This window comes from Phoca vitulina, unplaced genomic scaffold (genome assembly GCF_004348235.1).
Source record: "Phoca vitulina isolate PV1807 unplaced genomic scaffold, GSC_HSeal_1.0 scaffold16, whole genome shotgun sequence".
Taxonomy (NCBI): domain Eukaryota; kingdom Metazoa; phylum Chordata; class Mammalia; order Carnivora; family Phocidae; genus Phoca; species Phoca vitulina.
The window spans coordinates 21485730-21499551 of NW_022589719.1; the positions used below are offsets into that span (position 1 = coordinate 21485730).

The 13822-nt window shown below is 48.1% G+C and overlaps 1 protein-coding gene across 1 annotated transcript in view; it reads left to right on the forward strand.

The window, feature by feature from the left end:
• EXT2 (exostosin glycosyltransferase 2) overlaps positions 1-13822 on the forward strand; it is a 132902-nt gene that overhangs the window by 23759 nt on the left and 95321 nt on the right. The window contains exons 5-7 of the mRNA XM_032413957.1: positions 4781-4976; positions 6804-6943; positions 9561-9654. Coding sequence (XP_032269848.1) covers positions 4781-4976; positions 6804-6943; positions 9561-9654 — 430 coding nt within the window. The remainder of the gene's footprint in view (positions 1-4780; positions 4977-6803; positions 6944-9560; positions 9655-13822) is intronic.

Below are 13822 nucleotides of genomic sequence, written 5' to 3' on the forward strand. Positions count from 1 at the left end.
CCACTCTTATCAGTTCTGGGGAGGCTAGGAACTCCCCTAAAACTGAAGTTCCCATACGCCAGCCAAGAGCCAGCCTTTCAGAGGAGAGCGGTCAGACCTGGTGTGTTCGCTCTGTTCTGCACGGGGTGCTCCTGGCATCTAGAGGGTGGAGGCCAGGGGTGCCACGAAACCTCTGCAGTGCCCAGGGCACAACAGAGAATTGTGGGCTCCCCATGGCCCCAGTGCTGTGGGGGAGGGAGGGGGGAGGGTCAGGGCTGTCTCTTCAGCTTGGCTGCCTCTGGGCCTTTCTTTCTTAAGAGTGCTTGAACTCTACCCCCTTTCTTATCTAATCTCTCTAGTATAATCTAGCTCTCTTGTGTTGCTTCAGGACTCTTCCTTCCCTTCAGGTTTGATCTAGGGAAAATACCTACTGAAAAGAAAAGATTCAGTAAAACAGAGAAGAACAAACCGCCTCTGAACAGTAAAAATTATTTTCAGGCAGTTTCTTTCAAAGATTTAAACTGCCATAGTGGTGGTATTTTCTTAGTAACTTAATCTCCCTAGTTTTTATGTATAATTAGCCTGACATGAAGATCTCTAGCTAGATCACTTAAGGTCTCAGGCTCTGAGGTTCTGCGTCCAATAACTAGCCAGAGGAAGAGTCAGCCTGCCAGGACGGGGAAGACAGCTAAAGGCTGCCTGGGGCGCCATGCTCCCTCTGCTGGCCAGTTGGTGGATTTCTACAACTCAGCTGGACCCACACTCCACTTCCCTCCAGCCTGCAGTTTGGCCCTGAAGTTTTGGTGTTTCTCTTATAAGCAACACTCCCTTCTCTCTAACAGAAACAAAAAAACAAGAAGAAGAAGAAGAAAAAAAAAAGGGCAAAAACAGACTCCAGACTCCTGACCCTTTCCAGGGACTTGGGAGGAGGCCGGGTGGGTGACCCGATGGCCGTGCTTTGGATTTGTTGCGCTTTGTGAGAGTTGCTTTGTGAGGGAATTCCCACATCTCTTGAGGGCTACAGAGAGTAGTGAGAGCTTGGTTTTTATTTTTATCTTAAATCTCTCTCAATATTTTTTCAATGGGAAGCTGAGGGTTGTTGCTATTGATAGCTTGTTCTCACAGCTGTGCTGGTCTCAGCTGGAATTCTTGTCATTGTCTCTATGAGGAACTAAATTGGGAGTTTACCACTGTTCCTATTGAGGGAGACTTCAAGTTCTCAGCATGATTTTACTTAAACTTCGGTTTCAGCACTGCTGGGAGGAAACATGAAAGTCCTAGCTAGTAATTTTAGTCCTTAAAAGAAAAACAAATCCACCTTACAATTTTGTTTGCTTAAAGCTAAAATGGGCACACTCCATCAGCCATCTGTCAGGTCAGGGAGAACCAGCATGCAAGCAGGGGGAATGTTTCTAGACTCTTGTGCACATCTGCACATTTATGCTGAAAATGGAGTAATGGTAGAGTAGGGATCCAGGGATCCAGGGATCCTGGCGACCGAATATCTGAAATAGAACTTTGTTTCTCAACAGTGAAACTCGACCGGAGTCCTTTACTCAGGAGCTTCTTCGAGCATTGCACATGAACATCTGTATTTGTTTCTGTATCTATGTAGATGGATAGTCTCTATATTATCTGTGTGCATTGAGAACCGTGCATTCATATCACCATCTGCAAATCCATCCAGCACCACAGGAGCATTCTGGTTTTCTCCCTTTGCATATTTGTAACTCCATTCTCTGACAGTGAGAAATCTGGCTCCCATCTATCCTCAGTATTTTTACTTATTTGCTCAACCCTCTTGCACTGTGTTGCCCCTGCCTCCATCACCCCCACTCAGACTCTGACTCCCCCACATTGTGCTCCCGCTGCTCACCACACTGGGGTGCTGGTACCATTGCTCTCACCCTCCCCACAACATGGCATCTTTCTCAGCCTGTCCGGGCTCTAACACTCTGTCCTGGGATTCCCACATGACCTCCTAACCGCACTTGTTCTCCAGCATCCCACTGGGTTGCCATGCTACTTTTACCCCTGCCCCCAGTGCCGAAACCTTGGGTACCCTTTCAGGGCTCTCATACCCTGCACTGGGCCACCTCCCAGATCTTTCCCAAGTAGAATCCTTCACCCTAGAAAGGCATCAACACTCTGGGTGGGCCATTTCTGTCCCCACGCACGCCATGCAGTACCACTCTTTTCTCTCTAGAACTCCCAACACTCTGCGCCCTTCTGCATGGACACCCTCCTGGGTACTGGTGTGTCTGTTCTTATTCTAGATAGCGTAGAGCATCGCCAGTTTTATGGTTGCAGCTGTACTTAAACAGAAGGTTTCCAGAAACATCCAGCAAATACCAGTGCCCCATGAGATCCATCATAGAACCAATGTCTTAGGAATTGGAAAGACCTTTAAAGGTCATTCAGCCCTAACTTGATGCATGGCTGATTTCATTATAACTTGTTAATGAGAAGTTTTCTGATTTGAAATAAAAAAAAAAACAAACCCAGTCTATTTCATTTCCAAATAGCTTTCATCGTTAAGGTGGTTTTAAACCTGCTTGTCTTGTGAGTTTGCCTGTAAGTCTTTCTCTTGTTTAAAGAGACAAGTTTGACTACAGAAATTTTTTTTTAATATTTTATTTATTTGATATAGAGAGACACAATGAGAGAGGGAACACAAGCAGGGGGAGTGGGAGAGGGAGAAGCAGTCTTCCCGCCGAGCAGGGAGCCCGATGTGGGACTCGATCCCAGGACCCCGGGATCATGACCCGAGCCGAAGGCAGACGCTTAACGACTGAGCCACCCGGTGCCCTGATTACAGAAATACTTCGAAGGGAGATGGTATTCGCTTCGAGATGATCTGCAAGTGCTCTTATGTGTGATCTTTCCATCACCAAGTCATCCCTCTGTAAATTAATGCTTTTACATAAGAAAAATTATTGAGGCTTAGGGCTGGGAATAGAATCCGAGATTCTATTTCAGTGTCTAGAAGGACTGCTTTTAGCTATAAATATTCAGCATATTGTTCAGTAAATTGTAACTTAGGGGGAAGTTGCCCAGCATGAGAGGAACCCGTCTGCACAGCTGATCCAAACTGACTCCCCGATGGGTTGCTACTCCATGTCTTTCTTATCTCCACTTACCTTTACCCTGTGGTCTGGGTCTGAATGACCCATCAAGGGCAGCTCTATCCAACAGACCTTTCTGCGGTGGGAGACCATCTGTATTTCTGCTCTTAGGTACCCCCTACCTTTCATATGGCCATTGAGAATTTGAAATGTGGCTGGTGTGACAGGAACTGAATTTTAGGTTTAATTTAAATGGCCTCATGTGGCTACTTGCTGTTAGACAGTGCGGTTTTGGGGAGTGTGCACATCCCTTTCTTTCTTAACCGTGGCAGGGAAGTACCTTTTGCTTGTAGTTCAGCCGCTTAAAGGAATTACCAGAAGAAAGGGTCCTGAGGATTTGAAGGCCATCTGGCTGTGGGGTGTGCTGCTGTGTTTTCTGGAGTTTCTGGAGCTGCGCTGGCTGGAAAGGGGAGCATTCCCCTTCTCCACTCATTGTTCTGTGTGTTCGGGACTTGAAGCTTAGTGCTGGATAAACTGTGATGACCTTTTCAGTCAGAGAATGGTTGTTCTTTGGCTATGGATGTATGGGTAAGGTGATGTTCACCAGCTAGAACCCCCAAATAAGTCTAAGAAACTAAAAAAAAAAAATTACCGTTCCTTTCTCCCAAGGCAAGAAAAAGGAAGAGAGAGAGAGCTGGAGGTCACACAGTATAGGTTTCGGTCCTTTCTTATGTGCGGACTCGTATCAGCTTGTCTGATGGCATTAACTTTCCCTGGTGCAGACCAGTGCGGGGTAGATCCCTGTGAGTACTGCTTCGAGGTCTGATGGGTATTTCACTTCTTGCTGGAAGCTGCTTTCTATTACTCATCTCTTTGACGGTGATTGCTAGTGGTCCCTCAGCCTGTGTAGTGTTTATGAGCTGTAACCTCTCCATCCTGTGGGGGTCTTGCCTTCCAGGGCAGAGTTACTTACCATCTGGTCCCCACCAGAACTCCCCCTCGACTTCTGGCTTACTAACTTTGTGTTCGTGTGTTTGTGTCTTGTGGAGATCTAAATGCCACTAGACCCATGGAAATGCTTTCTTCACTCCATTTTCTCTTAGACATCCTTGCTATCCAGATGTTAAGACTGGTTCCCTCCTTTGGTGAAGACAGTTTTTTCCACGTGTTGTTCTCAACACCAATTCAGTCTTCCTGTGTGCGGGTGGCCTTGAGGATGGGGGCTCTCTTCCCTGAAGCGTCTCCGTAGCCTGAGGAGGCCATTCAGCAGCCGGAAGCAGTCCTTCACCTCTTCTGGTTTTACCACCGGTACTGCCCATCAGCCAGCTCTCAGTTCCTTTTCAGATTAGAGACCTCAGATATAACTAATGGTAACACGTTGATGTTTCTTCCAAGTAGTCAGCCAGTTAGTTTCTCTCTTTGTCCACGCACGCACATACATATTTATAGCTTACTGTCCAAGCTTAGCATATTACAAGCATTTCCTCAAAACCTGAAGAACTTCTCCCCAATAAAATCTTTAATGATGGCACGTGACTGAGTCATACCTTAGGTTCCTATGGTGTATAATACTGTAAATCCTGAGCAATGCTGCAGAGCGTGATTTCCCAGAAAATCGAGAGATGTGAAGACCGGTGAGAACCCACTCCCTGCCGTAAGTTGAACGTCCGGGTTTGTTGTACCTTGACCAGCGAGCCGGCGGCAATGTTCCAGTCACGCTTCTTGCTCTCTTGCAGTCCCCGGCGGTACTTCCTCCTGTCCTCTCAGATGGCTATCCACCCCGAGTACAGAGAAGACCTGGAAGCCCTGCAGGCCAGACACGGGGAGTCAGTGTTAGTACTGGATAAATGCACCAACCTCTCAGAGGGTGTCCTGTGGGTGCGTAAGCGCTGCCGCGAGCACCAGGTCTACGATTACCCCCAGGTGCTGCAGGTGAGTGTCTGCCCTTAGCCGCCAGGCTCGGGAGAGGTCCCTTCCTCGAAGTAGCACGCACCCCAGCAAAAGGCCTTGTTTCCCACACGCAGCCAGGGAATTACCCAAGGGGAGAAGAGAACGTAGTCCTGCTCCTTACCAGCCACGCGGGCCCTCAGGTGCGTCGGCGTCTGGCATCTGCTGTTTGTGCAGAGCTGCTTGGCCTCTGAGTACTCCTGCCCCTTTCAGACATCCGTTACCCTCCAGAATCGCAACTGCGATGGGTTTACGGAGGAGTCACGTGGACAGTGGGCAAACGTGTTTTACTTTTCCCCCTGTATTCCTAAGCCCGTGCAGAGGCATCTCCTCTTCAAGGTGGCAGCTTGGAGCCTCTGACATGCGGGCCCACGAGGCCGCAGTCAACTTTTGCTGGGAATGGAAGGTTTTCGTTTTTTGTACTGGTTTGTCTGTTGGTGTTTTGCCACCCTCGGCATGTCCTACTGGTAGTATGTCCTTCGCCTGAGTCATGGGCATGGCAGTATTTCCATACTTGAGGGTAAGAGTAGTCCTTTGGGGGATATTTTAAGCATAAGCAGGATGCTTGGCATTCCAGGGGCATGGGGGCTAGGAAAGGAGAAAGTGAGTTTTGTTCCCTGAAATATTTAAAATAGTTCAAGGAGAAATAGCAAGGAGCTGGTGTGATTCTTTTTTTTTTTTTTTTTAAATCTCCAAAGAGAACTGGCCCATGCTGAGATTGTTAAAATACTTTCTCTCCGAGAAAGTGCTGCGTGGCCTCTGGAATGTCTGACTGATAACAGTGGTGATGTGAGCAGGAGTATTTATAGTAACCTTTGTCTAGACAGGAAAAATGGTTATCAGCACGTGTGTCCACATCTGGATGCTGACTCTTCAGGGCAGGCAGAGCTGTCCACCTGCACCTCTAGGCGCCATGACTGATTCTCTTCTTCAGCCCTTGCTGCTTTCTCATGTATCCCTGGAGGAGTTTGGCATATTGAGTTTCTTTACATTTTTTTCTGAACTTTCCTTTTCTCTAGCTGTAAAGATGAAACAGTGGGTTTTTGGGGTTTTTTTTAATCTTTTTTTTTTTTTTCCTCCTGAAGAGGCAAAAACTGGGAAAAACCGAGTGTTAGAGAGAGGGTTGTTTCTTATTTTTGCTTACCTGGCACAACTGTTTGTTCTCCTGTACGTCTCTCATTTTCTGAAACGTTCCCCACATTGACTAGGCTTGAGGGGGGGAAGGGAGAAGAAATTTGCTTTCTGTTTGATTTATTGTTCTAAGAAGAACATATCTGCGTGTTTTCAAAGGCACTGCATACATGAAATGAATATCTTCTATGTACAGAGCGCACTGCTCGATGCCATGAGGAGTAGAAAGATGAGAGTTGATAGCTTCCCTCTAGGGGGTCCTCTAGAAAGCCTGAAATGCCCAGACAAGTCATTCTGCTATGAGGTAGGCTGAGGTAGGCGCCGTAAGTGATGCTCAGCCCCCATGCCACGGTGTGCGTGCGTCATGTGGGGCCGGGAGGAACCCGGCTGTGGGCGGTCACATCACTGAGGGCCCAGAGAAGACTTGGACGTTGGCTCTGGACACTTCAGATGCCACCAGTAGCGGCATCGAGGTGACACTGAAGAGTGGAAATACCAAGCGTTGCAGCCAGTTAAGCTTTTCAAGTTCCCCTGGTGTGAGCTTTTATCTGTTCGCATTTCGGTCAGGATGTCTCAGTAGTGCTTGGCTTCAGCCCTCAGGAGGACCTGATGGTCTGCAGCGGTCAGAGTGGGTCAGCGAGACTGGTTTGTGATCCCCTACCTCTGCTTGTGTTCCCACAGGAGGCCACATTCTGTGTGGTCCTTCGTGGTGCTCGGCTGGGCCAGGCGGTCCTGAGTGACGTTCTACGCGCTGGCTGTGTCCCAGTTGTCATTGCAGACTCCTATATTTTGCCTTTCTCTGAAGTTCTGGACTGGAAGAGGTGAGTGTTACCTTGTAATAAACTTCACACCAGTGGTTCTGTGTGCATTAGATTTTGAAAGCCCCCTCAGTAATTGTAATGCCTACCTAGGTTTGAGAACTACTCCTGTAGATTGTTTCGCTGTATTTTCCATCAGAAGAGTTAGTCTGTTGGCCTAGAGCAGAGGTTCACAAACTGAGGCCTTTGAGCCAAATATGGGAAGCTGCCAGGTTTTGTAAATAAAGTTTTATTGAAACACAGCCGTACCCATTCACTCACGTATTATCCCCTGGCTGTGTCTATGCTGCCGTGGCGGAGCTGAGTAGTTGTGACAGAGGTGATATGGCCCACAAAGCCTGAAATACGTACTGTCTGGGCTTTTACCAAAGACGAGAGCAGTGGTTCTCCCTTGTAACTGCAGAGTATAGTCACCAGAAGGACTTTAAGGAATGCTGCACTTCAGAGCTCCGTGGGTGTGATCTGCAGCCACAGTGGTGAAGTGCTAGAGACTCTGCAGTGTTTGCATGATGTTACTAGCTGGAGGGGGAGTGCCGCCGCATGCGTGAAGGCTTAGAGACATTCCCAGGGCACAGAAGGGCAAACATGGGTCCCGCTTGGTTATGGCTGTCACTGCTGTAATGGACAGAAGAGCCCTCTGGTCTCATGTTGTTTCATTGCCCTAGGACTTTGGAGGTTAAAGATTATTGAAAATTAGCTCCCTTTGTGTATACCTCTCAAGCTTGACTCCGCCTCCGATACTTAATTACTTTCTCCTCTCCCACCTGTTCTGATATTTCTGTTCGTGTCTGATCACCATAGGTATTTGAACAATGCAAGTAACATTCATTCTTCTGTACATTGATTCATCTCATAGTTATTGGAAAGTCTCCTATTGGAAAGAGAATAATGCAGTCTCTGCTCTTAAGGAGGCTGGGATCTAGTGGGGAACAAACCAAGCGTTCTAATAACGTGTGATAAGTGCCTTGTAGATGCCTGCACAGGGGGCGGTGGAAGCCCAGCACAGAGGGGTAGTCTCATTCAGCCTGAAAGACGAGGCTGTGTAATTCTTTTTATCTTAGAGAAGTGCTGAGCCACCTCCAGTCATTTAAGCATCCGTGGAGACATTTGTTGAGGCCCTTTATTTGCGAGGTACTGTGTTAGGTATGGGGATACAAAGATGATCGGTCAAACCTTGCCTCCAGGAAGCCCCTAGCCTACTGGTGGAGGATAGACAGGTGAACCAGCAGTGACCGACTACTGCGATGAGATGCAGCCGGGCTGGGTGGGATGGTAGGAGAAGCGCGAGGAGGAGGCGCACACCTCTGCCGGCAGTGGAGTTGGTGAGGGCTTCGTGGAGGCAGTGACCCTGAGCCATGGCTGGAAAGGTGAGAATCCAGACCGGCTTGGGTAGTTGTCATTATGGGTAAGTGGTGGAAGGGCTCTGGATTTGGAGCCAGAAGGCCCGGGTTCAGGTAACCAGCTCTGTCACTGGCTAGCTTTGTGATCTTGCCAAATCGTTTCTTTTCTTTCTTTCTTTGAGTTTTCCCATCTGTACAGTAGAAATCATGCACTTATTTAGCAAATATTTACTAAGTGCCAACTATGTGTGCTAGACAATGTACCAGGTGCTCAGGGGCTGCTGGGGAGTGGAACCAGGCGTGGTTTCCGTCCTAACAGACTAGTCTTGCTGGGGAGTGGGTTTCAGATTTTAATAAGTTAATTGGTACAAATAAAATGGGAAACCCTGCTAAATGCCCTGACGGGTGGGTGGTTGCTGAGCCTTCTGTCTCCCTCACCCATGTGTCTGACCTGCAGGCAAGTCCTCACCACTTTCCCTGGCTCTTCCACTGTATTTTGCGACCGTCTCCAGCCATTCTGCTCCTGCTTTCTGCAGTTTCTTCCAACACTTTAGGCAGAATGACCCTGTTGGAACTTAAACAGATCATGCCAGCTCTGCCTAAAACCTTCTAATGGCTTTCTGTCTCAGTTAAAGCCGAGTCCTTACCACAGCCTGCAAGGCCCCGTGCGCTTGCTGTTTGCCCCCCTCCCCTGTTTACCTCCTGGTTTTCTCCATCTTCTTTACTCCAGCCACGCCGGCCTCTGTGCTGTTGCCAGAACATTCCCAGCATGCTGCTTCCTCAGGGCCTTCTGCCTAGAATGCTCTCCCGCAGGTGTTCCGTGGTGCTCAGCCCCAGCCCTTGTCTGATTCGGTCGCTGTCGTAATCCCAGCACCTGGCACGTGATAGCGGCTCTGTAAATACGTGCTGAGTGAGTGAATGGCTTTGAGTAGGGAGCTAAACGAGGAAAGTCCTTGTTCGTTCAGAGCAGGCAGTGAAGTTAAAGAGTATACCAGGGAGCAGGAAGTTCACACCCACAGGCCCCGTGGTGGGCAGAGCATGGTTTGCTGGAGCACACGGGTGGCATGGAGGGAGGTGAGGAAACGCAGCAGGCCAGAGAACGAAGGCCTTTGAGAAGGGGGGCCCTGAGGAGAGGATGGGGAGCCACTCGCCTGAGGGAATGCGGGCTGAAGGAGGGTGCGGGTGTTGTTTCTGCTCGGGAGAACGCAGCGGGACAGGTCTGTCGAGGTGCTTTGTGTAGAGCGCTGGGTGTATAGAAACTGTTTTGCTGTCTTCTCTAGAGCATCTGTGGTTGTCCCGGAAGAAAAGATATCTGATGTGTACGGTATTTTGCAGAGCATCCCCCAAAGACAGATTGAAGAAATGCAGCGGCAGGTAAGAGGCCAGGCAGCCCTGCTTGGGGGGGTGGGGGTGACACGGGTGGTACGGAAGGGTGGCCTGCATGATGGGGATACACATCGACAGAGCTGACTGAGTGAGCGGGGCGATTTCCTCCACTAGATCGACTCACCAAACTGGAGAGAGGAAAGCGGACTCAGGTGAGTCGCATCAGATAAGGTTTGAGATAGTAACTATCAGAGGTTTAAAAACTCTCCTGAGGTAAGCCTCTTTTTATGTTTTAGGGTCATAGCGTAGCAGTGTGTTCAGGATGCAGAGCCTTTCTGGATGGCTGTTCTCACAGCGGGTGATAGTTGTCGTGACTAAGGCAGCTCAGGAAGTAGGGACATTTCAGGGTGATGCTTCTGAGTAGCTGTTGACCAGGAGAACGTTGTCATATCAGCAGGCCTAGGTTCCCGGTTCCAGCAGCCTCCCTCACGAGCAGTGCTCCCTGTCCCCTGGAGCAGGTGCCGCACCCCTGCCTCACTGTCCGGTGTCTCTTCCACCTTCTGATACCCCTTCCCCTGGGCTGCTCTCCCCGGTCTGCAGCATGCCACTCGGGGCCGCAGATAGTCCTGCTTCTCTTTCTTTTCTCTTGCCAGAGAGAAATTTAGGTGGGCGGAAATGTTAATAAGCAAGCTAAAAAAAAAGAATTAAAAAAACTACCCCAAATTGGTACTATGCTTGTTGTTTCTTTTCTTTTTAGTAGATTCTTAAGGTTTTTATTTTTGTCAAAATTATCATTGTAGGAGATGAGCAGGAGAGAGGTTGGAGGGGTCTCAGCATTAAGTCCTCATCTTTGCCCCCACTTGGGGTTCCGCAGCGGACGACCTCGGGTTTTTCTCAGCTGATTTTCCTCAGCGGCTGCTTGGGCCCGGAGAGTCAGCCGCCACGTCTCGTTCTGCTTTTCGGCTTCCCCATTTTGTTGCTTCAGCTCGTCTCCCATCTTCTTGATCTTAGAGTGACTATGCCTTCATTTTTAAAAATTTGTCATAATCGTCATTTTAGGGTTTTAGGAGGCAGGGAGAATTAGCGGATGTGTGGATCCACCACTTTCTTACTTTAAACCACGGAGACGGCCGCGTCACGCGGTACCTGCCGTGCGGGTGCTGACCTCAGACTGCCTACGCCCGTGCCGTCTCGGCTGGGCACCGACCGTACCCGTGGCCAGGGCTTCGCCTTCTCTGGACCTCAGTGACCTCAGTGGTAACACGTGTGGGCATTGTGATTGGAAAACAAATCACAGGGGCGCCTGGGGGGCTCAGTTGGTTAAGTGCCTGACTTTGCCTCAGGTCATGGTCCCGGGGTCCTGGGATCGAGCCCTGTGTCTGGCTCCCTGCTCAGCAGGGCATCTGCTTCTCCCTCTCTGTGCTGTCTTCCTCTTTCGCTGTGCGCATGCTCTCTCTCTCTTAAATAAATAAAATCTTAAAAACAAAACAAATCACAATTGGATTTTAGCCTCTCCATTGTTTTTTTCAGAGCTGTTCATGTTCATTTTAAGTGTTTGGGCTTCTCAGTTATCACTTCACTACTCACCTCATCTGAGTTTCAGTCAGTTAGAAAATCCGTCTGGAGATCTCTAGATTCTTCATCTCAGCCTATGGTTCTTACAAGTCGTATAGAAGAAAATGTTCCTTTTCACAGAAGAGTCCTGGTGTGTGAGCTCTGGGTGTTTCTTTTATGGCATCTTGATTTATTAACGTAACTAAGTAGGAGTCATCTGCCAAATCAGATACCATCTTAAGATTCCAGTCTGACAAGGCCAAGTAAAAACCTGGCACCATCCTGTGGAGGAAAAAGAATCATTGGGTTTTTGGAGCCGAGCTCCCACGCTAGCTTATGGAACGCCATTGTTGCCCAGAGCAGGCTGGGGAACCACAGGGCTGAGGTAGGCGCAGCTGGTCGTTTCTGAGTCCGGGCTCCGAATCATAGAACTGTTGAGATAGAATGAATAGAGGTCATTAAAAATTGAGTACTTTGAGGTTATTTGGGTTCAAAGAGATATCCTTGGAGTCAAAAGACTTGGATATGAGCTCTGGCTCTGTCCCTGTGAGTTAATACAACAGTGATAAGTCACCAAAGCTCACTAGGCTTTCATTTCCACCTTTATGAAACGATGGGGATGGCTAGATCCTTTCTCATGTTCCATTCAGCTGTTTAAAACGTCTGTGAACCTCTTGTTCTTAGCAAGAATATTACCGTACTTGACAACATGAATGGCCCAGTGGCCATCTCTTCTCTGCTGCACGCCTCTAGGCCCAAGGGCCAGTCACTTCCTCGGGTGGTGAGTGCCCCACATTGTGTCAACTTGGACAGAAAGGCAGTCTTGGCACTTCCCTGCCTCCTTTTCCAAGTCTTCCTTCGGCTTTCTCATGTCCCTCTTCTCTACTGCTTTCAGACCTTCTAAAGTAGTCCACTGCAGTGCCCCATGGAGTCCTGCTCCCCTTTCCCTGAATATTCTGTATGCCCAAAATGACCTCTTTTCTTCTCCCAATCTCAGATTTCTAGACTGAACTCTACCAAAGGTGAGATTACCTGGTTGAACTAATTCCCAGAGAGGTATGAGGTTGACCAGGTTCAGCTGATAGATGCTAATAGCACACCCTTCTCCCAAGGTGTGATAACCAGAAAAGTCTCTAGATATTGTTAACTGTCCGGTTTTGGGGCAACATTGCTTTGATTGGGAACCACCGTCCTATTGATAGTGAAGTTCTCATCTAAGATTAGGGAGAGTTTTTTTGTTCTATAGGATCCTTTGCAGAATCTGCTTGTCATTTTGCCCTCTGGTTAACCCATCGATTTAACCTGACCTTGGCAGGAGTGGCTGAAAAAATAGTTCTGGGAAGTTTTTACACCTTAGTGAATTCTCTTTATGGAGGTCAAATTTGGATCTTTTTGTCAGACAGGTATAAATTTCCAGGGAAATCCTGTTGTATCAGTAGTTGATGCCTTAGAGCCCCTGGTTGAGAGGTCAGAATGAGCTGAGCCTGAGCAACAGTCTCAGCCGCTGAAAACTAGCTTGAGAAGCTGCAGGGACAATTGCAGCCAGCAGAGGGCTCCATCCACTTTTAAGTGACTCCTTTTCCTTTGGACCCTGTCAGTGTTTCCAAGAAATCCTGAGGTGCTTCTTACTGGCATTGTCTTCGTAGTCAGTCTCCAGAGACTATTTCTTTCAGGTGAGGAAGAAATAGTGCTGAGCACAGGATTTTTGCTGTCTGTAGATGGAAGAGAGCTATGTTTGTGAATTGACCCCAGCGGAGTGGGGGTGCAATCTTGGTGATGGAAATATTTTAGTGACATTTTGCAGCTTAGAGCTCGGGATGAGGGAGGCTGCAGTGTGACTGGTGAGGACCACGGTGAAAGTCATCATCGTGACCAAGGGAGAGACACTTTGCCTGACAAGGAAAAGTAGGTAAATTTGCCTCCTGACCTTAGATGTGATGTCGAAGCAGCCCTAAAGTTAAGTACGAGGCTAGAGCCTAAAGACAATAAGTTATCTACTCCTGAAAGCTGACGAGAGTATTGGACAAGCTGGGGGTGGGGAGAGCTTAAAGGTTTTCTTTGTGGGTAAATTAAAAACCAGTTCCTTCAATTAGTAGAGGGTGAGAGTTATAACAGTATAAAGCCAACTTATCAGTTGGCCTTTTATCATCCCACAAGCTAAATTAACTAGTTAACTTAGTGAAGCCCTAATTAAGTGTTGTTTTTTCAAGGGTCTCGAGATGGTGCAAGATAGTAATAAATCTGTGATCCCCACTCCAAAGGCCTAATCGTTATCTTGGTGATGTGTGGGTATACGCACAAAGTTGAGAAAATGGTGCCCATTTTCCAAAGTACATTAGGGATCTGAAATGGAAGGGAAAAGTTATGGGCTAAAGTTGTCAGGGACAGATTTATTGGGGGGGTAGCATTTGAGGTAGGCCTTAAAGGTGGAGAGCCCTATCAACCACCTTTCTTACATTGGAAGACAGGAAGATGTATGCAACTGAATATTCTTCTGTAGTCAGAAGGAACATTCATATTCCTAGTCCTCTTGAACGACAATAGAAAAGAAAGCAATCTAGGATCTTGGAAGGCTGGGTAGACACGGGACTGTATAGTTGGAAATGTTTGTGTGGATAGGGAGAAAGGCGTAAATGGATCCGCGGTTTATCTGTTGAGTGGA